The sequence below is a fragment of the Sinocyclocheilus rhinocerous genome, unplaced genomic scaffold (assembly GCF_001515625.1).
Source record: "Sinocyclocheilus rhinocerous isolate Xijiao unplaced genomic scaffold, SAMN03320098_v1.1 scaffold509, whole genome shotgun sequence".
In the NCBI taxonomy this organism is placed as follows: domain Eukaryota; kingdom Metazoa; phylum Chordata; class Actinopteri; order Cypriniformes; family Cyprinidae; genus Sinocyclocheilus; species Sinocyclocheilus rhinocerous.
The window spans coordinates 751384-775009 of record NW_015652428.1 but is presented as its reverse complement, the minus strand read 5'-3'; the positions used below and the strand labels follow the sequence as shown (position 1 = coordinate 775009).

At 34.5% G+C, this 23626-nt stretch overlaps 1 protein-coding gene across 3 annotated transcripts in view; it reads right to left on the bottom strand.

The window, feature by feature from the left end:
• The window catches only part of LOC107715093 (roquin-1-like), a 26815-nt gene extending 3469 nt beyond the window's left edge, over positions 1 to 23346 (bottom strand). Inside the window, exons 1-18 of one of the 3 annotated variants that reach the window (XM_016521144.1) lie at positions 23239 to 23346; positions 19106 to 19539; positions 13468 to 13588; positions 12344 to 12583; positions 12086 to 12261; positions 11241 to 11303; positions 8474 to 8611; positions 8003 to 8135; positions 7801 to 7919; positions 6849 to 6961; positions 6483 to 6770; positions 3358 to 3560; positions 2935 to 3260; positions 2687 to 2848; positions 1439 to 1585; positions 761 to 974; positions 588 to 672; positions 383 to 485 (exon numbers count right to left, since the gene is read on the bottom strand). In XM_016521144.1, the coding sequence (XP_016376630.1) occupies positions 383 to 485; positions 588 to 672; positions 761 to 974; positions 1439 to 1585; positions 2687 to 2848; positions 2935 to 3260; positions 3358 to 3560; positions 6483 to 6770; positions 6849 to 6961; positions 7801 to 7919; positions 8003 to 8135; positions 8474 to 8611; positions 11241 to 11303; positions 12086 to 12261; positions 12344 to 12583; positions 13468 to 13588; positions 19106 to 19336 (2862 nt within the window). In that variant the 5' untranslated portion in view covers positions 19337 to 19539; positions 23239 to 23346. Of the gene's footprint in view, positions 1 to 382; positions 486 to 587; positions 673 to 760; positions 975 to 1438; positions 1586 to 2686; positions 2849 to 2934; positions 3261 to 3357; positions 3561 to 6482; positions 6771 to 6848; positions 6962 to 7800; positions 7920 to 8002; positions 8136 to 8473; positions 8633 to 9111; positions 9400 to 9477; positions 9591 to 10429; positions 10549 to 10631; positions 10765 to 11102; positions 11304 to 12085; positions 12262 to 12343; positions 12584 to 13467; positions 13589 to 19105; positions 19540 to 23238 lie in introns of all 3 variants that reach the window. The other 2 variants (XM_016521145.1, XM_016521142.1) reach the window with 2 other exon arrangements.
• Positions 23347 to 23626: the final 280 nt, after the last annotated feature.

Here is a 23626-nt window from a genome sequence, read left to right as displayed (position 1 = left end):
CAAATATAAATACACATACAGTAAATATTTTGAAAATATTTACATGTATATATTTATATTGTTATTTTATATTATATATAAATATATTTGACATAAGCATAACATATTTTTCATAAATATATACATGCATGTGTTTGTATTTATATATACATAATAAATATACACCGTATACACACATATTATGTAAACAAAAACTTTTATTTTGGATGCGATTAATCGTTTGACCGCACTAATATACAAATAAAACAATATATGCAGTACATAAAAATGTATTTTATTATTTTTTAAGTGAATAGTTTATACTTTGGTGTCATTTGGTTGGATCGGACAAGGTGTGAACAGGCCTATAAAATGACACATCCAGCAGGGCGGGCAGTCTCACCTCCAGGCCGCGACTCTGCGTCTGTTGGCTGATTTGGAGGTTGACCTGCTGTAGCTCCATCCTCAGCTGCTCACGTGCCTGCACGGCAGGGGATAAACTGGATCTGCGGGATAAGCGGAAAATATTTCACTCATTTAGAACAGTTCTAGAATAAAACTAAACAGAAACCAAGAGATTATTGTAAAGGGTGGGGCTGGAGACATACCGCTCGCTGAAGTGCCCCTGAGACGTTTGGTGTGGCTGGTAAGAGTCGCCTCTCCACCCGCTGTGATTCGCATAGGAGTAGTCAGCTTAAAGAGAAGACAAAGACCATTCAAAAACACTGAAATAATCATGTTGTCCCATTAGCAATGCTGAGACAAAGCAGGAGGAGTGTACCAGCTGAAGCGGTGTGCTTGGCTGACTTTGGCAAGGGTGGCATGGGACTGTTTGGCGGGTAGCCTGGTTTAGACGTGCGCGAGATGGCCCCAAAACGAGACACGGTGGGCAGGGAGCCAAAGGGAATAATGGGGTCGTCGTCTTTGACGTCTGCCGCTCTGCGCTGAAGCTCCAAGCCATGTGCTCTCAGACTTTTGCCTTTGTCTATATTTTGCTGCGAGAAATGGTTACAGTTAGCTCAAGAATCCTATTTGAATATGCTAATTATTCAGCATGCTATTATTTAAATACATCCACCTTCACTATTTAATATTTAAGAATATTATCCAAGCGTTAACATGGAATAAGCCTGATCCATTAACAAAACTCACTGGTCGCCTGTGATATATTTATGGCCTTTGGTTTGTCAATAGTATGATTAGTACAAACTAGACAGAATAAACACTGATAACCTTTTGTAATGGAACAGCCACTGAAAACAGCACAAATCTGAATGTGTGGGAGAAACGGGACAAAATCCCCTTGCAATGTGAAGCCTTTCAGCTTTAAATATCTCAAATTTTAATTTTTTTTAAGCTCAGGTTCTTCTTCAATGTGTGCCTTTGACCATTTTTATATTTTGGTAAAAATACACCTGCTTGAGAATCCCTTATGTAACTCTAAACATGCGAAACTTACTGTGTCCATGGAGTTCATGCCCTCCTTGGACTTTATATCTTTGCTGCCAATGTAGGAACCGAAGGTGTCACATGACCAAGGTGAATATGAGCCGGTGTAGTCCGGTTCCCGGAAGTGTCCAAAACTGTGGGAGTTGTCTTCCATGTACTGTGAACAACACGGATATGGCTGCATGATTTGGGGGGAAAATATAATTGCACTTTTTTTTCTGATAAAAATGTGATTTAAAATGCAATAAAAAAGCTAAAGATTTGCTGTGCTAGTCTGTAGGACTGCACAATTTGTCCCAACATTTTGTGATTATGCATCAATATAAATATACATTAAAACAACAACAACAATAATAATAATAATCATTATTATTATTATTATTATATTTAACAAAATTAGAAATATGAATAATGCTGTTTTTAAATAAAATTACAATACAATATTAATTAATATAAAATTATTAATAATAATAATAATAACAATAAATCAAATAAAAATACATCTTTAAAATATATATAATTTTACTAAAATAGATTTCAGAAAATATAATAATAAATTATATTATATTATATTAAGGAAAATTAGAAATATTAATGTTTTTAATAAAATTACAACAATATCAATATGAAAATTAAAAATAAAATATGAAAAATAAGAAATTACCATAACTTTACTCAAGAGTATTTCATTATTATTATTATTACATGCTTTTTATTACAATACTGTATAAATAACAATAATATTAACAATAAATACAATTAAAATATTTTTTTTGTAATAAATACAATTACAATAAATATTTCAGAAAATAGTAATTATTATTATTGTTATATTATACAATTCAATACTAAATATTACTATGTTAAGTATTACATATATTCAACACAAATAGCAAAATATTTGACTAAAACAGAGTATTTAATTACATGTTTTTAAAAATTACAATACTGTATAACAATAATAATAATAATAATAACAACATTAACAATAAATAAATAAAATTTAAATAAATCTTTAAAATATATTTTACTAAAATAGATTATTTCAGAAAAATATAATAATAATAACTATTGTTATATAAAACAAATTACAATAAAATATCAATATGAATATAAATAATAATAATAATAATATAAATATCTTAATTTCTTTAGTTTACAACTTTAAACCATTGTTTCATTTAGATTAAACATGCATCCCTTCTACATTTTGTTTAGTATTATTATTATCGTCGATGAAATATTCTTCCTGTCTTACATGGCTCTGCCCCCTCATGTCCTGAGGGTAGCTGGGGTCGTATGAGTGTGAGGAGCTGAAGGGCGACGGGGAAGCCACCTTTCTCTCCTCCAGCTGGGCCATGATCTCCTGTCTTCGGCGGTGCAGGTAGTCTAGGGAGGGCTGAGGTCGTGTGTAGGCATTCTGGGGACACATTATCAGAGATTAAGTTTTCTTTAGCTTTTAAATGAGACCAGTACAGTTTAAATATAGCAGGTAATGGATCTTACCCTTGGGTAATTCCTGATGTGACTGGAGTGGTTATAGTTGTCTGGCTCTGGCAGGTACGAAGCGTTTTGGGGTGGTAGCGGCGGGGGAACGTCCGGACTCCTTCGCACCAGTTCCTCCCGTGGGGAGAATGTCTGGGGATGGGCGTAGGCTGAGTGGCGACGGCCGTCATGGTGTGAAGGGTATCCGTAATGGGAGCTGGGGTTGGCGCACTGGCGCTCTGAAGTGTAGGAGCTGGAATAGGAGTCCGGATATGGTGGCATGCCTGGATCTGGAGTCGGGTGGCGGGCGTAGCGTGGGTGCACATGGTGGTGAGGATAAGGATTACCTGTTGAAAAGAGGAAAATTAAGATTTTTTAAAGTAGAAAGATTTAGAAGCGCAAAACGTAATGCGTTTACTCAAAAGAACAACAGTGTTTTGGTACCTGCAGGGTACTGGGAGGATTCATATTGGGCGGAGGGTGGCAGAGGGCCTCTTGTATCAGAGTAATACCGTTCAGACTGGTGTGGTGAGTACATGTGAGGAACTCTAGGCACCGCAGGCATGTGCTTCTGTCCGACTGCGCCTTCGCCCACTACCCTGCAGTGGGAATTTATGAGCATCCCTGGTTTTGGGATGGATTCCAATCTGTAAATCAAGAGATAAAGTGCACAATCACTCTGCACTCTTGCTTTATTAAAATTAAAACAATTTTGATTTAAATTAACATTTCATGTCCATTTATTCATTTATATGGCAAGTAGTCAGTTGGAGTAAGTATGCAATAAGTTGGATAATGTATAGCAGTGTCGTTATTGTTAAACTATTAATAAATCAATAATTTTGATTAGTTTATTAAAATTAAGCTGAATTTTAGTGCTTTAAAACTTATTTCAGTTAGCTGCCAATTAGGGCTGCACGATTAATCGAAATTAAATGGCGATAAATCATGATTAGGCAGAAGCTGCGATCGTGATGCGTATCTTTCAGTGAAGCACGGTTCTGTGATCAGCAGTAAATCTCCATCCGAAGGCCAGAGGGCGCTCTCGTGCTGAAACTCCAAACACACCCCGCAGAAGAAATCCAGGAAATCCCTATAGCGGTTGCTGAATAAACAAGATTTAACTGCTTTCACTGATTCAACGTGACTAATAAACACACAACTACTGAGTTTATCTGCGTTCGTCTTATTATAATTTTTATTATAATAAAGTATATCTATAATGCAATGCTAATCGACAGCCTTTATCATTGCTTAGAATACTATGAAATATTGCGTGCCTTATTCGGTGTAAAAAGCCACATCATCTCAAAGAAGGATTTATTTCAAACACTCGACTGACGTTATGAAGTGAGTTTGGAGTAAAAACATGTTATTAAATGTGGTATTTTCACATGCTTTCAAATGGAGCAGCATTTTATAATCGCAGAACGAGATCTTGGATTTCATTATCGCGCAATTAAATCGTCTGCGATTATGAACACGGTTTTGCGTAGCTTGTCAGTGAACTACAGCTGTGTAGTAAATGCTGCTCCATCTGAAAGCACGCACGTGCTGGAGATTTACTACTGATTACAGAACCAGCTTTACTGACAAGATGCGCATGACAATCGCATGCGATTAATCGCGCAGCCCTATTGCCAATGCAACATTTCTAGTTTTCCGTTAAGTTTATCATCTTGTAATTATTTATTATATAAAAAGTATAAATATTAGATGACAAACTTAAAGTGAAAATAAGTTGAAGCACTAAAACTACTAAAACTGAAGTAAACATAAATTAAAGCTAAATAGAAATAGTAATAAAAAAATTAATTTAAAGTAATAAAAAGTGCACAAAATGACTAAACCTGAAATAAAATAAAGCTAAATATATATAAAAAAATACTAATTAAAAAAAGAGCACATAAAAATTACTAAAACCTAAACTAAAATAGAATGAATCCTGAAAATAAAAAGCAAATAAAAAATATGAATAAATACTATAATAGCATATAAATAATAACACAGATGTATAGACAATTAGTCAGTATCGCAAAATTTAGAAAAGTGAAAAACTGTAAAATAATAATAATAAAATAATCAAATAAATAAAGTGCAGCTGCTACTAATACTATTATTAGGGTTGTCAAAAAGTACCTAATTTTAAAAATGAGACGATAGAGATATCTGCTCATAGATGGATCCGCTGACAGATGCAGCTTTCAAGCTCTCCCATGTCCGTGTGAGCTCAAAAATACTAATTAAAAAAAGAGCACATAAAAATTACTAAAACCTAAACTAAAATAGAATGAATCCTGAAAATAAAAAGCAAATAAAAAATATGAATAAATACTATAATAGCATATAAATAATAACACAGATGTATAGACAATTAGTCAGTATCGCAAAATTTAGAAAAGTGAAAAACTGTAAAATAATAATAATAAAATAATAAAATAAATAAAGTGCAGCTGCTACTAATACTATTATTAGGGTTGTCAAAAAGTACCGAATTTTAAAAATGAGACGATAGAGATATCTGCTCATAGATGGATCCGCTGACAGATGCAGCTTTCAAGCTCTCCCATGTCCTTCTGTGTGAGCTCTTTGCTCGGTGAAGAGCGTGAAGCAATGATCATTGTAGCCAAAATAAAATAAAGCTAAATATATATAAAAAAATACTAATTAAAAAAAGAGCACATAAAAATTACTAAAACCTAAACTAAAATAGAATGAATCCTGAAAATAAAAAGCAAATAAAAAATATGAATAAATACTATAATAGCATATAAATAATAACACAGATGTATAGACAATTAGTCAGTATCGCAAAATTTAGAAAAGTGAAAAACTGTAAAATAATAATAATAAAATAATCAAATAAATAAAGTGCAGCTGCTACTAATACTATTATTAGGGTTGTCAAAAAGTACCGAATTTTAAAAATGAGACGATAGAGATATCTGCTCATAGATGGATCCGCTGACAGATGCAGCTTTCAAGCTCTCCCATGTCCTTCTGTGTGAGCTCTTTGCTCGGTGAAGAGCGTGAAGCAATGATCATTGTAGCCAATCACAGACATATCTGTTGAGCGCGTGAACACAGTGGCCAATCAAGTGTTTAAGAGTCCATCAGCAGCGCTTAAGTTCTAGCGGGAAATGCTGGTATTGTCTCATTTTTTAAATTTCGGTATCGACTGGTACCGAAGTTGGTACTTTTTGACAACCCTAACTGTTATAATAATATGATATAATAATACATGTTATAAAAATAATAAAAGCCATTTCATTCTTTCTAAACACTGGTTGAAAATCATGAGACAATTTTGATATATTTTGATCTATTCATTATTTTAAGATATTAGCAGTTACTAATTAATAAAATATTACTATTAATATTTTACAGTTAATATTTATAATATTTTTATTTTAAACATAGGTCTATACATGAAAATTTACATTATACTTTACGAAAGGGATCCTTAGAAAGGGGATATTCTCATTGGCAATATGTGGTGTAAAAAAGTTTGACATCCCCCATGCTAATATACGATTTATTTCCCACCGCTAATAAACAAATAAACTCACGAGTCTGGAGGTGAGCCAGGTGCACTGAGGCTCCCAGACTCCATCTTCCCTGGTTTGTGTGTTGGGTCATATGACGGGTCCGAGCCTCTGGAAACCAGGTGGGCCAAGGTGGAATCAGGTCCTGTTGCTAGGATGACGTTAGTGATGGAGGAGTGTTTGCGCGGGAGTCCCTCCATCGGCGGCCCCTCGTCAGGCAACAGACCGGCGCCGAAGTCCATCTCGTTCAGCTGGGTCAGGGACTGGCTGAGCTGTCGCCTCATTCCCAAACGTTTATTCATCTTACGGTACCTGTCGTCAGAGAAGAGGTGGTGAGGCTGATGCTAATGCTTATTACGCTTTATTTAACGTACTTAAAGTGCTGTGTACTTTTCAAGCTCTTCCTGAGAGTGAGCGAAGGTGCAACTTGCTCCGCGAGGACAGCCGCCTTTTTGTTTCATGTCCCGACACATGTAGGTCTTGTATTTGCTGTGCTGAGGTGGCTGTGGGCAGGAAGTGAGATATGCTTACTCATTTCTGTGCAAGTTATTCGAAAGACCTGATTTAAAAATAAATTAAATAAAAAATAAAGCTAAATAAAAACATAAAAAAATAGACAAAAGCACATAAAACCATTAAAATAAATAAAGTGACAAAGTTTGAACTGAACTGAAAATATAAAAATAAAAGCTAATTCAAAATATTAATAAATACTGTAATAGTATATAAATATTTAAATATACCTGATGTATAGATAATTAGTAAGTAAATAGATAGATACACAAATAAATAAATAAATTAATTAATACTTTCTAAAAAAACTGGCCAAAAATCATAAGGCTATTTTGTTTACTTATTTAATTATTATATTTTAATTGTTTTAGCATTTTGATCAATTATTATATTAATAGTTATGAAATATTTATATATTGAAAAGTTTGTGATCTGGTTACCGACCTGTTGCTCAGAACTTCATTTCTACATAAATGAATGCTAATAAATTAAAGCTAAATATAAATATATATTTAAAAAAACGAAGCACAAAGTTTCTGAAACATAAACCAAAATTAAAAATGAAAATATAAAAGCTGACTTAAAATAATGAAATACTACAATAGCATATAAATAACACTAAAATAACACATATATAAATAATGTCATTATCGCAAAAAACTGAATAATAAATAAAATAAAATAATGTTAAAATAAAATAAATAAATAATAAAAGAAGTGCTGCTGCTACTAACTAAATAAAAAGTAATAAATAAATAAATAAATAAATGTAAAACTATTAAATATTTTAAAAAAAATTATATTTTACATCTGCAATCTGGTTACCGACCTGCTGCTGATCCCCTCCTTTTTTGCTGTGGTTCTGGATGAAATCCACCAGGCCGTGAACGACGGTCTGCACCGCTTCCAGCCCTTTGGCTAGCTGCTCCCATGTGGGTGCAGGGGCATCTGTTAGTACAAAAAAAATCAGACATTTATGTTTTTATGAATGGCTGTACTGACAAATGTGTGAATGGAGCAGGCTGACGGACCTGGGCTGGGGTCGATGTCGGCCAGGAGCTCCAGGTGGGGTCTAAGGCGGTTGAGATTGGCTGGATCTCCGGTTCTCTGAAGGGCGATGGTGAGTTCTTGCACACTCTGAGCAAAGGATGCTGGTGTCTGCAGCTGAAACACACAAAGCCACATAAACACATACTTCACATACCAGCAGACAAAATCAACATGTTTTTCTGCACGATGTGACGTTTGCTAAACCCTAAATGCGTTCTCTACACAGGGAGGGGTGTTACTGGAGAATTTAAACACGCAACAATTGGACATACAATTTTTTGTTTTTGCAGACCTGCTGTAAAAAACTACAGCTCCACCTAGTGAAATCTTAAAATAATACTCTGAACAGGATATGTTTGGAAAATTTAAGGCATAATTACCTAGGCACTTTGAACCACAATTTATAAACAAAAAGCCATTTTTATTTATCATAATACACGTTCTCATCATACCTTGTCTATGATGGACTGCATGTGGGATTTGTGCGACTGGTCGCCGTACAGTAGAGATGACCACTGGTCAGGGGCGATACGCAGTCCGCCCTCCATCGCGATCTGAACGATCTGAGAGTCGTGTTCCCTCCGAAGAGCCTCGTACGTGCGAAACTCCTCCTTCAGCAGTGTTTAAGAGTCCATCAGCAGCGCTTAAGTTCTAGCGGGAAATGCTGGTATTGTCTCATTTTTTAAATTTCGGTATCGACTGGTACCGAAGTTGGTACTTTTTGACAACCCTAACTGTTATAATAATATGATATAATAATACATGTTATAAAAATAATAAAAGCCATTTCATTCTTTCTAAACACTGGTTGAAAATCATGAGACAATTTTGATATATTTTGATCTATTCATTATTTTAAGATATTAGCAGTTACTAATTAATAAAATATTACTATTAATATTTTACAGTTAATATTTATAATATTTTTATTTTAAACATAGGTCTATACATGAAAATTTACATTATACTTTACGAAAGGGATCCTTAGAAAGGGGATATTCTCATTGGCAATATGTGGTGTAAAAAAGTTTGACATCCCCCATGCTAATATACGATTTATTTCCCACCGCTAATAAACAAATAAACTCACGAGTCTGGAGGTGAGCCAGGTGCACTGAGGCTCCCAGACTCCATCTTCCCTGGTTTGTGTGTTGGGTCATATGACGGGTCCGAGCCTCTGGAAACCAGGTGGGCCAAGGTGGAATCAGGTCCTGTTGCTAGGATGACGTTAGTGATGGAGGAGTGTTTGCGCGGGAGTCCCTCCATCGGCGGCCCCTCGTCAGGCAACAGACCGGCGCCGAAGTCCATCTCGTTCAGCTGGGTCAGGGACTGGCTGAGCTGTCGCCTCATTCCCAAACGTTTATTCATCTTACGGTACCTGTCGTCAGAGAAGAGGTGGTGAGGCTGATGCTAATGCTTATTACGCTTTATTTAACGTACTTAAAGTGCTGTGTACTTTTCAAGCTCTTCCTGAGAGTGAGCGAAGGTGCAACTTGCTCCGCGAGGACAGCCGCCTTTTTGTTTCATGTCCCGACACATGTAGGTCTTGTATTTGCTGTGCTGAGGTGGCTGTGGGCAGGAAGTGAGATATGCTTACTCATTTCTGTGCAAGTTATTCGAAAGACCTGATTTAAAAATAAATTAAATAAAAAATAAAGCTAAATAAAAACATTAAAAAAAATAGACAAAAGCACATAAAACCATTAAAATAAATAAAGTGACAAAGTTTGAACTGAACTGAAAATATAAAAATAAAAGCTAATTCAAAATATTAATAAATACTGTAATAGTATATAAATATTTAAATATACCTGATGTATAGATAATTAGTAAGTAAATAGATAGATACACAAATAAATAAATAAATTAATTAATACTTTCTAAAAAAACTGGCCAAAAATCATAAGGCTATTTTGTTTACTTATTTAATTATTATATTTTAATTGTTTTAGCATTTTGATCAATTATTATATTAATAGTTATGAAATATTTATATATTGAAAAGTTTGTGATCTGGTTACCGACCTGTTGCTCAGAACTTCATTTCTACATAAATGAATGCTAATAAATTAAAGCTAAATATAAATATATATTTAAAAAAACGAAGCACAAAGTTTCTGAAACGTAAACCAAAATTAAAAATGAAAATATAAAAGCTGACTTAAAATAATGAAATACTACAATAGCATATAAATAACACTCAAATAACACATATAAATAATGTCATTATCGCAAAAAACTGAATAATAAATAAAATAAAATAATGTTAAAATAAAATAAATAAATAATAAAAGAAGTGCTGCTGCTACTAACTAAATAAAAAGTAATAAATAAATAAATAAATAAATGTAAAACTATTAAATATTTTAAAAAAAATTATATTTTACATCTGCAATCTGGTTACCGACCTGCTGCTGATCCCCTCCTTTTTTGCTGTGGTTCTGGATGAAATCCACCAGGCCGTGAACGACGGTCTGCACCGCTTCCAGCCCTTTGGCTAGCTGCTCCCATGTGGGTGCAGGGGCATCTGTTAGTACAAAAAAAATCAGACATTTATGTTTTTATGAATGGCTGTACTGACAAATGTGTGAATGGAGCAGGCTGACGGACCTGGGCTGGGGTCGATGTCGGCCAGGAGCTCCAGGTGGGGTCTAAGGCGGTTGAGATTGGCTGGATCTCCGGTTCTCTGAAGGGCGATGGTGAGTTCTTGCACACTCTGAGCAAAGGATGCTGGTGTCTGCAGCTGAAACACACAAAGCCACATAAACACATACTTCACATACCAGCAGACAAAATCAACATGTTTTTCTGCACGATGTGACGTTTGCTAAACCCTAAATGCGTTCTCTACACAGGGAGGGGTGTTACTGGAGAATTTAAACACGCAACAATTGGACATACAATTTTTTGTTTTTGCAGACCTGCTGTAAAAAACTACAGCTCCACCTAGTGAAATCTTAAAATAATACTCTGAACAGGATATGTTTGGAAAATTTAAGGCATAATTACCTAGGCACTTTGAACCACAATTTATAAACAAAAAGCCATTTTTATTTATCATAATACACGTTCTCATCATACCTTGTCTATGATGGACTGCATGTGGGATTTGTGCGACTGGTCGCCGTACAGTAGAGATGACCACTGGTCAGGGGCGATACGCAGTCCGCCCTCCATCGCGATCTGAACGATCTGAGAGTCGTGTTCCCTCCGAAGAGCCTCGTACGTGCAAAACTCCTCCTTCAGCTGCATCAAGGAGGAATCTTCGTCACGTTTGGTCACCTGAGATTAAAACAAAATTTAATATATTTGATATAAATACAAATGCAAGTATTTATTTTTTTTTAAACATATGTTACTAATAGTTTATATAAATTTAAAAAATATTTTAAATCTGAAAGAGATCGGTTTTAAAATATATTTAAAATCTTTTTTTAAATATTTTTAAATCAGCCGACATCAAATGTAATGTTATTTTTAACTGTAATTTATTATAAATACAAATAAAATAATAAAATGAATGAATGAAAATACAATGAAAATACTACACAATAAATGCATTTTGCTTCCATATTTATTATATATATGTACAGTCGTGGTCAGAATTATTGGCACCCTTGGTAAATATGATCAAAGAAGGCTGTGAAAATAAATCTGCATTATTAATCATTTTGATCTTTTATTTAAAAAAAAAAATTCCATTCCAACAGTCCTTACCTCGCACCAACCCCGCGTCAGCTAAGGACGGCCCTGTGTGTGTCCCATTGTAAAGATTGTAAGTCTGTCACTCAAAGTCTCGTTTTCATCTGCAAAAATTTCAGTATGGCATCTATCTGCAGCAACTGCGTGATGCTATCATGTCAATATGGACCAAAATCTCTGAGGAATGTCTCCAACACCTTGTTCAATCTATGCCATGAAGAATTAAGGCAGTTCTGAAGGCAAGGTGTACCTAATAAAGTGGCCATTGAGTGTATATATATATATATATATATATATATATATGCTATAATTAATCTATAGCAATGAGAATCCTTAATATTGTGAAGGAAAAGTAAAAGCACCTTAAAGCAGGAGGCCCTGTAGAGGAGCTGCACCACGTGTCCTATGCTTGTTTTTGAGGCCTGAGGAAAACGTGGTTCGAGTCTCTGGACCACAAACAGGACCAGAACCTTCCGTGAGAGGGCCGAACCATCTTCCAGAGCGAGTAGGACCAGCTTCAGTGCTTCTTCCTGCATAGCTGTAGGGTGAAAACCAATTTTTGTTAGTGCCCACAAATGATTTTATCAGCCCGCTATCATGTTATGGTGGAAAAATCTTACCAGGGCCGAGAAACTGGCAGCCTCTGGCTCTGACAGCGGCCCACAGGTTGGAGGAGAGCTGCTGGGGGTTCTGGTGCTGGAGGATGAGCTCAGTGACAGTACGTTCACCCAGAGAGCGGGCCGCCCGCATGGCCCGGATGCGGCCCTCCTCCTCCACCAGCTGGCAGTGAACCAGAGTCACCAGCTTCCTCTGCATGGGTCTGCTGAGAACGCTCTGAGCGGCGCCATTCAGCCCTGCACCTGCACGGATCAACACCAATAAAACACAAACGTTAACTGAGCCTTTTCATGGATTGCTGGTTATCATGAAGGATGACGAATCACTTAAAAACAATAGAGCATATGCTAAAGACAATAAACAAGGTCGAACTGTTAGGAATCTACACAATTAAAAAAAAATTAATAAATAAAAATTAAACAGAGTAAATTAAATAGAATATTATAAAACAAATAAAAAATGTATTTGAAAGTGTTAAAAATAATATATATATTTTTTAAATTACGTTTTTTTTGTTCCTTTTACTTTTAACTGCAGTCCAATGATATCTTGATGCATTTGATGACGACTGAATGTTTATGATTAATCACTGAAAAACCATAAAAAATATGCTAAGGACAATAAACGTGGTGAATTGTTTGGTATTCAAACAATTGAAAAAAAAAAAAAGAATAAATAATAAAAGTAAAAACAAAAATGAAATATTACAAAACAAAACTATATGCAACCACAATACAATTATTAGATCCATTTTATGATGTATGAACGTTTATGATGAATGTCAAAAAGCAAATATTAAGGATGATAAACATGCTGAATTGTTAGGTTCAAACAATTAAAAAAAATAAAAAATAAAAAATAGTCCACAAAGCATATACTAAGAATGATAAACATAGTAAATTGTTAAGTGTCTAAACAATAATAAAATAAATTACCTCAAAACAAATAAGAAATAAATCATATTAAAAATATTGAAAAAGTTTTTGTTCCTTTTTGCAGCGCAATCGCAATCCAATTGTGATATTTTGATGCATTTGTTGACGTTTAAGATAATTCACTTAAAAAAAGCATATGCTAACTTATTGTGAATAAATGAATAAAAAGGCTCATGTAAAATGGCAGGGACCTCTGGTGTTGCTCAGGGGTTTGAGATAGAGGGCCAGGTCCTCCACACATGTGCGAGACTCCTCATAGTGCTTGACGTCCTCTGCAGCTGTCAGTAAGGTGACGGGGGAAGCTTTGGGTACCTGCAGGAGAAAACACATCATTTGTCTGTTACCATACCAAAGATAGTTCCCATTTACAGGGCTTTGATGGTATTCTTCACATAACAGGTCATCATGTGATGCGGCTGTCTGCATTCCTCTACGTGTACAACATGCTCACACCCACAGACTCTCATAACAACATGTGATTTATCATCAAAGGGCCCCGTCATTTGGGCTGTCATGACTGATTCACACTCATATACATAACAACTGCATTTTTGAGAACAGACTGAAGTTTAAAGACTGTTTCTTTAACATAGTAGAATGATTTTCAATTATATATGGTTATTACATCAGCTGCACTACTGTTTAAATGCGTAGGATTGGTAAGTTTTTTTTTATTTAAAGAAATTAATACTTTTATTTAGCAAGAATGCATTAAATTGATCAAACGTGACAGTAAAGACATTTATGTTAAAGATTTGTTTCAAATGCATCACAAAAATATTAAGCATTGATAATAATAAGAAATGTTTCTTGAGCAGCAAATCAGCATATTAGAATGATTTCTGAAGGATCATGTGACACTGAAGACTGGAGTTATGATGCTGAAAATTCAGCTTTGCATAGCAGGAATAAACTACATTTTGAAAATATATTGAAATAGAAAACAGCAATTTTAAATTGTAATAATATCTCACAATAATACAGTATTACAAAATAATAATACTGTATTTTTCTATCAAAGTAATGCAGCCTTGGTGAGCATAAGAGATTTCTTAAAAAATAAAAAAATCAATCCCAAACTTTTGAACAGTATGATTTCTGATCAAATTCTAGGACAGTTTCATGATAATTATAATTCAAAACGCCATGTTTATATATATATATAAAATAAAAAAACTATGCTACTTTTTATTGAGTTGACATTTTTAGAGATAAATTAAAACAGAGTCAAGTTAAAACTTTTGTTGAAAATGGTAAAATGTTTGTTTTTAAGGTTTAGTACACAAATATCGCACTGGGCAGAACGACATAATAAAATTCTAAATATTAAAATACGAAGAAATTATGTAAAATATTTCTCATTTTGGTGCAGTTTGCCAAGTCTACTTTACATTCACACTGTATTTTTTGGAACCCATCCCAACTGAATAATGCATTAGTAAGAAATATTTGGCTATTATTTTCCAATAGTAATACATTTTTGTACGAATTTCAGTTTTTGTTTTCATTTTAAAGATATTCACTTATGCATGAATAAAGAAATGTGATTTTCTGCATGTAGATGACGGTTTTTAAACAAGCAGCTCATCTTTACCTCATTTGCTTTATATGAAAACCTGCATGGACCCTGCAAATTTTTCTGCAATTTCGCAACCGTGGCATTTTTGTATTTGATTAATTCCCTTATTTAAACGCAGTACCCAATGAAGCGCACTATGACTGCGGTCATCTGAAATAATCCTAACTAGACGATTATGTAATAGTTGCGACAGTCATCATACCTATCCCCGCGTGTGCAGAATGAAGAAGTATTTTTACAGACAACGCTGGGAATGACTGGCAGAAGTTAATTCAACTTCCTGGTTCTCTATTGGCTGTGTGAGTGAGGAAGCAGTGTGTTTTGCAGCCTCCTGTCATGCAATCACACTCTTCTGTATGTCACATCAGGCCTGAAATCCAACCAGACCGGAACGATCGCAAGCTGATCTTCAGAAACCTGACGCCCTGAGCTCCACCTCTCCATGCTGTACTTGACATGTTCTGCTCGTCCTCTTGATTCAGAAACAAGTGGATGCAGTAAACACGGTAATAAACACACTCCACCTAAAGTACAACTGCAGTGTTGTCTTCACAATCGCTGCGGTCTGGGTTTTTTGGCTGTTTGCCTCACATTCCGATTGCTATCAAGGTCATTTGAAAAGGAAAAAAGGGCATTGTTTGAGTGACAAGGAACCACTGTAGTTTTACTTCCTCATCCTCACTTAGATTGAGGCTAGGGTGGGGGCCACAACTTTATCCGTATAAGGGAAACAAAGTCAATAAAAATAAACATGTTTGGTACAGAATTAACCAATGTGCACTGGGTCGTCATGTAGCGGTGCTTTAAGGTGTGCTCACGTTTACTGTTGGCAAAATCCAGCATTTTCAAAAGTTTAGGAGTTTTGCGTGAGATTCTGCGCAGATTTTGCTCATGTTGGTCACACGAATTCGCCGCACTGATCAAAAGAAGGCTGCTTGGTTTGAAAGTTACATGTGGCGAGCTGTGCTTCATTCATGGTTGCACTACTGACAATGAACTTTTTTGAATATTTTCGCAAATGTGACTGCACCTTTAAGACAAAAACAAACTAATTTTATCATTCAGCCCCAGGTCAATTATGCAGCGCTTGTAAATTGTATCTCGCCCCATTACGAAAAATATTCCAAATGCATTTTTTTTTACTATACCTAATTTGAGACTAATTTATGTAACACAAGCAGATCCACTTTCGTTATTGTTAACGAAAACTATTTTACAACTAAAATAGCATTAAAGGGATAGTTGAAAATGAAAATACTGTCATTATTTACTCACCCTCATGCCATTCTAAACCCCTTCGTTGTGCGCAAAGAAAACAAAAAATAACGACTTTATTCAACAATTACTTCTCTTCCGTGTCAGTCTTTGTTCATGTGCATTCTTCTGCTTGCAAACAAGGCACGGCGCATCTGGCTTCTACGTCAGAACCGCATGGTGCTGTCGTGAACGCGCGTCGAAGACTGACACGGAAGAGAAGAAATTGTTGAATAAAGTCGTTATTTTTGTTTTCTTTGCACACAAAAAGTATTCTCGTAGTTGTTCATAATATGTTCATCACATTACAAGATTTATGTATAACGAGTGGTTCCTTGCATTATTACAGGGAAACGTCTTGTGACTACATTACTGAGCTGCTGCTATGGAGCAATATATTTTAACGGGCATAATTATGTGAGAAAATAACTAAAGGGAATATAGGGCCCTATGAAATACGTTTGATTTTTGCCCAAATTCCATTTTATTTTTTACCAAATTCCATTTTTTCCGTTTAAATTTTTCTGTATTACATTTTTTTTTCCATTTTAATTTTTCTGGACCCCTTTTTAATGGTTAAATTAATTTTTATTAATCACAAAGCATGTCTAATTAGCCTAATTAAAATCATGAAACCTACACAATTTCACATCAATTTATTAAACATTTAACAAAAACTAAGAAATGTTTTGTTTTTTCTCACCATATGTTTTATTGTTACCAAATTCTGTGTTTTAGCATGAATAATCATTTGAATGCATAAAAAAAACGTAATTTATTCAAATTTATTGTTAAAATAGCCTTATGAAATGTTTTTTCTTCAAACTCAGAAATTCCTCAGAAATTTTTCTGGTAATCAAATGAAGGCATAAAACATTAATTTCATTTATCTTGTAATTATTGAAAATTAAACAAGCTTTATTTTTGGCAAACAAAGGGAATTTACTATAAACATTAAAATTATGAAGAAATGTTGTGTGATTATTCCTTAAAAAATAAAGTTTTAATAATTTTTGTAGTAGTAGTAGTATGTACATTCTACTGAACAATAGTAATCTATTTCTGGCACAATGTCTTCAAGTTAAACCAAACTTTTATTTTGACGGGTTGCCGTGAATACCTTTACATTTCTGTGTTCTGTGATATGACATTTGTTTTACACAAATCAAAGGGTAAAATGCTCATGGAGATGTTGTTCATGTATTTATGTACTCATTTCGTCACTACGATTCCGTCCGCGTTTTCCGCATTGCGGAAATCATAGGGCCCTAGGAATATCTGTTTGCAAAATGAAGCCAGCTAACATGATTTATATTTTTTGTTTTAGGGTTGTAACGGTGTGAGATTTTCACGGTATGATAATAGTCACAGAAAATATCACGGTTTCACGGTATATATTAAACAATAACTCTTATCAGTAACAATGACTCTTAAAAGAACGAGTTATTTGAGTGAACAAATCCTTTATTACAACAAACTTGAAACCATTTGAATGAAAGTATTGACGTCTCCCTTCTGAAAAAATAAATAAATTTAAAAAACAATAAAAAAAATAAAGCTGTACACCTTATGTATATCTTTATCACACTTTAACATTTTAATTAATGTTTTAAAATGTTATCAAATGAAAATGTACAACTTTTATTTTTGGCAAAGTTAAAACATGGACAAACATGATATTCCTTGAAAACAATGTTTAAATAAATAATTTTATTATAAAGAATATTATTATTGTTGTTATAACATTGAAGTACATTGTACAATGCTAATATATTTGTGTCATAATTTCAAATTAAATAGAACTTTTATTTTGACAGGTTGTAGCGGACCTTTGAGTTTCAGAGTGTATTTGACAATGGTTTTTCTCAAATAAAACTAGGAAATGTTTTTTTTACGTTTTCTCTCAGAGCAGCTCTGCTGATGTTCATGTTTATGTATCTTAGACGCTGAAAACTTCAGTACGCAGTAGATAAAACGGCACCACTCAGAGACATGCAGAAACAAGCTGATTATTTATATAGCAGTCTCTTTGCGCTTTAATATTCACAGACACATATCATTACTACTTTTGACTTATCCATCCATCCGATTGCGCGTTTTACGTGACATCCTCATTATACTGTAAATTTCATGTTCACAACTGCACCGGGATTCCCTCTGCTTCACGGAAATCATACGGCATAACTTATAAATTATTAATGCGACACACCTTCATCTGCACGGAGGGACGGTGTCTGCGAATAGGAGCGAAGATGTTGGATGTATTGCCTGCTTTTGCAGCCACTTTATGTTCACATTTTTTGCAAATTGGATCCGTCCTCAAGGACAACCCCGCGTTCGTTTTTTTTTAATATCCCAAGTATTCCCATACTGCAGATATTAACTTTTTTTTCGGCGGGGATGGAGATTAGATATTATCTCTGTCTCCGTCATTTTCTCCGCTGCAGGTGTGTTCAAGCAGCTAAGTGAATGCAGAGTGATGAAGCCGAGCGGAAATAAGTTGCCTATGCGCGGGTGAGATTTTTTTTTAATAGATTTTTTTTAAACCGTAGATATGCAAATGTTTACGGTATGATAACAGTGCACGTTCAAACTGTGATAAGCCATCATACCGGTATATCATTACAACCCTAGTTTAAAATTACAAATGCTTTAAAAATATAGGTATCGGTATCGGCAAGTACCAAAAATAAAATATCGGTATCAGACTCGTTCTAGAAAAAAGTGATATCGGTGAATCCCTACCGCTAATACTTCAAGCAAAATCGAAAAAAATAACTGATGTGATATCATTTTGAACACAAAATCAAGCCAAAATAAAGTTCATTTGGAGTTTGTTTTAGGGAACTTTCGAGAACTTTTGTTGAATGTGAATTTGTTGGATTGATAAACATGTGCTTGATTAGTGACTAATCTTCATATATCTAGTTACTCTAATGACAACAGACCTTATTTGCCACAAAATTTTGCAAATGTGACCACACATTTAGACTCACCTGTCCGCTGACGAGCTGCAACAGCGCTGTGTTGACGGGCAGCTGCTCGATGTCCGTGCTGATGGTGGTCTGGTCAAACGGGCAGGCCTTGCGGTGCAGTTTGTTCAGGCACATTTTGCACACAGTGTGGCCGCAGCCCAGGCTGATGGGCTTGCGGTGGCTCTCCTCGAAGGTTTGCGTGCAGATGGGACACAACAGAAACTCGGTCCATTGCGGGGCTTGCACGGGCATTGTAGCGAAGCGCGGTCTGTGATGCACCGGTCCCCAAGATCTTTTCTTATTGCTGCATTTGTGTCTCTGTGCGTTTTGCGTAAAACGATATGACAGTAAGTACTAAAGGTTCCACTGGAACTGATAAAGCTCTTCCAAAGATCACGGTTCTTAAATATTTCCTGACATTGTGGGCGTTCAGCACATAGTGTGAAAAACATAACCTGAAAGACAAAAAACAAAACAAAAATGATCACTCACGTCAAGATTTTTTACACTAAATACCAACATGCCAAATTATCACATTCAGCCTCAGATCAATTAAGTAACACTTGTTAATTGTGTCTTGGCCTATGACTTTATTCCAATGAAACATTAAAAAATGCATTTCTAATACTGAAGCTAAATTGAACAACAATGTTGCTCTCAGCTATTTTTTAACTGTTTTAATAATTATGTTCACAATGTTGTTAAGAGCATAAATAAAATACTCTCTCATGACTTAGACTTAGGTTTTTTCATACAGAATAACCAAAAAGGTTTAAAATTTGATAAACGGCCTTTCACTTAACATGAAAATGCTGCTATTTAAACTCTCATTAACACATTGGCAGCACAAAAATACAAAATAAATAAAAACTACATAAACTAAAACGAGAATCAATGAAAGAGATGAGAGTAAAAACAAAAAATAACATAAAAAGACCAAACTACAAATAAAACTAGACTAAATTAGGCTAGCCTAATTAAAAATAGCCTAAAATTAAAACTAATAAAAACAAAATTTATTATTTAGAATTTGCTCAATCTTTTTATACAAATTGATGTAATGAAACAAAATGTCATAATGAAAATTAAATGTATTAATAATACATACAAACATATAAACCGTTTACAAAAATTTGTTCCACTCATTTCACAAATAAGACCCAATAACTGTTACACACAACTTCTGTAATTAATTGTTTTTATTATTTTTGATTAAATCCCAAGAAACTTTGATATTCAAAACTTGAAAACATGTTTACAAAAAAATTTGAAAACTTTCATTTTCCTAAAAATAATAATAATCAAGATGCAATACATTTTTTTACTTGGCTACATTTACAGTTTGATATTCTTTAAACGAATCTTTTGTTGAAAAATAGAAACCACATGAACAAACACCAGTGAATAAAAACACATGACTCATTCTTTTTTTCCATTTTCGTCATCTTAGACATTCTTATCACTGACCCGAGTACAGCAGGCTTATTTTGGTTATCAAAGATACCAAGCAAGCAGGATCTTTTGGCTAACATTAAACCTTTTGGCTTCAGCCTAACAACGCCTCTCCAGCTCAACAACATGAGCTCTATAAAACATTCAGTCCTGACTGGGAAGTCCAGAACAGCAGCAATAACCTGACTCATCATTTATTACAGCCTAGTCTGCGTACCGTACCTTACAGCTGCCCGAAATGGCCATTATATAACCAAAACAACACCTCCACAACACAAAACCGAGGGGATTTCAAATTACTAATCACGACTAAAGTGCAATTCCTTCGACCGCTCCAGCGGGAGACATAACAAGGAAGCATTTAAACTCAAATCAGGTTACGAGTCCTGAGATCTGACTCATCTGACAAACAAAATCAACGTGTTTTCAGGAGCAGGAAGGCAGGAATTCTGACCTATAGGGAACAGAAACATGAGCCATAGCAAAGAGCACAGTTTCAATCACATGCACGGGAGTTGCACACTCATGCTTCGGTGACAAAAGGAAGCCGAAAATAAAATCATAGGATACTACTCACGAAATTGAACACCTGTTTCCTTTCTGAATGCGTCTCAAAATTAACACTGAAAACTATTCTGATTTCCACCAGTCAGCTCATCAAGAATGCTAGTTTAGTTTTTGCAAAGATTTCTGCGCAAGTCCTGTGCAAGTGTGCGAATTGCACCCTAAAAAAAATGTGTTAAAAATAAAATCATTCATAGAAATACCTATTTTAACAATAAAAAATAATTATACATAATATAAATATATATTTATATATATATATATACACACGCATTGTCTTACCTAACGAGTGCATGTATATGTAACATTCAAATACATGCTGTTATCTTCAGCAGCCACCCATGCAACTAAGGTTCTTCCTCTTGTGGCAGCCATCAAAAGCACCGTTTTACACAGGCACACCCACGTTTTCCTTCTATGTAATACATTGTTTCATTAGTACCAGGATTTCTCAGTAACTATAATTAAGTTTGGTGGGTGTTCGACAAAAGGAGAAGCTCTGTGGTGTGGGATAACTATATATGGATCTCTCTCTATATAAATATTTCAGATTAAAAAATATTAAAAGTAATTATTATTTTTTTGTAACCGTTAAAATTAATATAAAATGTAATATTAATAAAATATTTTAAACTTTAAAATATAGATTTTAAATAAAACATTTTAAGTACATTTAAAATACATTTGAAAAAAATTCATTTGAAATTAATTATATATACATATATGCACCAGGAAGTATAATGTATCAATGTGTATTTCCTAGTATCTCCATACAAAGAATTAAAGCAGTGTAATCATGACTTGGAGACCTGTTTGTCAACTGCATGTGACTAATTTAAAGCCAATTGTATTTAATGTGTATCATAAAGGTCATTTCCATGCCTGACATTCACTTTTGTGATTCAAAAAGAGGAATATTTTCAGATGCCAGTGCAGTCATGGAAAAAATTACCTCTGTTCAAAGCATGCTGAGACTTATCTCTTGGTCTTTGCCTATTGGAAACCCCCTAAAGCAGGTTAACAGAGATTTTAAGTATCACTTACTTATCTAGCGTTTAATTACACAACTCAACGTTATCTAACAATATATAAACCACACACTATTTATTCTGTGCCAAGAAAAGACAATAAGCACGTGTGCATCATCACATTCTTGTCGGATTTAGCAGTCAAATGAAGCCAATCAAGTGCATAATTATCAAATGAATCCCCAGGAAACTGTCAAATATTTCTTGAGAAAATCCGATTTCTGTGTAAAATGTTTGCATAACATCAAGCCCTTCAGAACAGGAAAGACGGAGACAAAGCCCTTTGACTTGAGCTGGATGTAGCTGTAATATAATAAAACACTCGCTTTAAACTATAAATATTTCGATATTTTACTCATTTACGTTACCTAGCCAAATGCCACACGATGATGAAGAAACATTACTTGTTTAAAAGCTCAGATTGTCAAACTGTTATGCTAGTCAGCTAGCAGGTTAACTAATAACCATTTCTAGATAAAAACAAATAAGAACAAAAATAAATACATTACTAATCTTTACCTACCACCACTGGATGTTTTCTACATATAAACATTTTAACGCCCAATAAAATTTAAGATAATATAAATGTGCATTTGGACCGTTTCAACCGATTTGAAATTTGAATATTAAACAGCTAGCCGGTGTGCTAACAAAACAATGCTTGTAGCCTTCGGCTAAACGCATTTGTTAAGTTAAAACGCTTGTATCGCGAATCCCTTTATGTTTGTAGTAATATTTCGCTAACTGAAACACTTTAAAGCCACACAAACCTAACACTAACCAATAATAAAATGTATTCTTACTGAATAATGTGCTCGTGAGTGTTAGCATCTATGCTACGCCGGTTGACGCATCTTAGGTAACGCTTACAACGCTCATTTGTAATAGTTTTAGGCGTTTCATTCGAGTTACACACATTTGTAACAATACTTAGTGCAGAAATGTCAATTTAAGCGTTTTAAATGTGATTCAATCTATTCTGCTGTATTTCTAAGCTACAGACTTGGCGCATTGTTTTAGCCTTTATATACGGCGTGTACACAAATATACATAAAAGAAACGAAACCTAAAAGGACAATACATAATATAAGCAGTACAACATGTACTCACAATATTTGGTTCAGCTCAATCTTCACAGAAGAAGGGCGAATTTCGCCTGCTGCTGTAATAAAAGTTTCTTTGGACTGACTGCCTGAGTCTCAGAGCTCAAATGAGAGAAGTCCAGGATTGCGCAACCGGAGATCATCCGAGACCATCAAAATCATATCCTCCATGGAGTCAAGAGTCTCAAAACTTAACTAGACAGCATGGGTGATGTCCAAAATGCTGTTTAAACACAAAAAAATCAGCGTAGTATGTTTTAAAACTCAGCCCATCAGTCATAAGCCTCTTTATGTTTGGTAAAGGCTGATGAGAAACACAAGATGTTGTATCTGAACTTTTGTCTACATTCACAACAACAAAACTTTTTAATAAAGTTCTTGTTCATGTTAAAGTC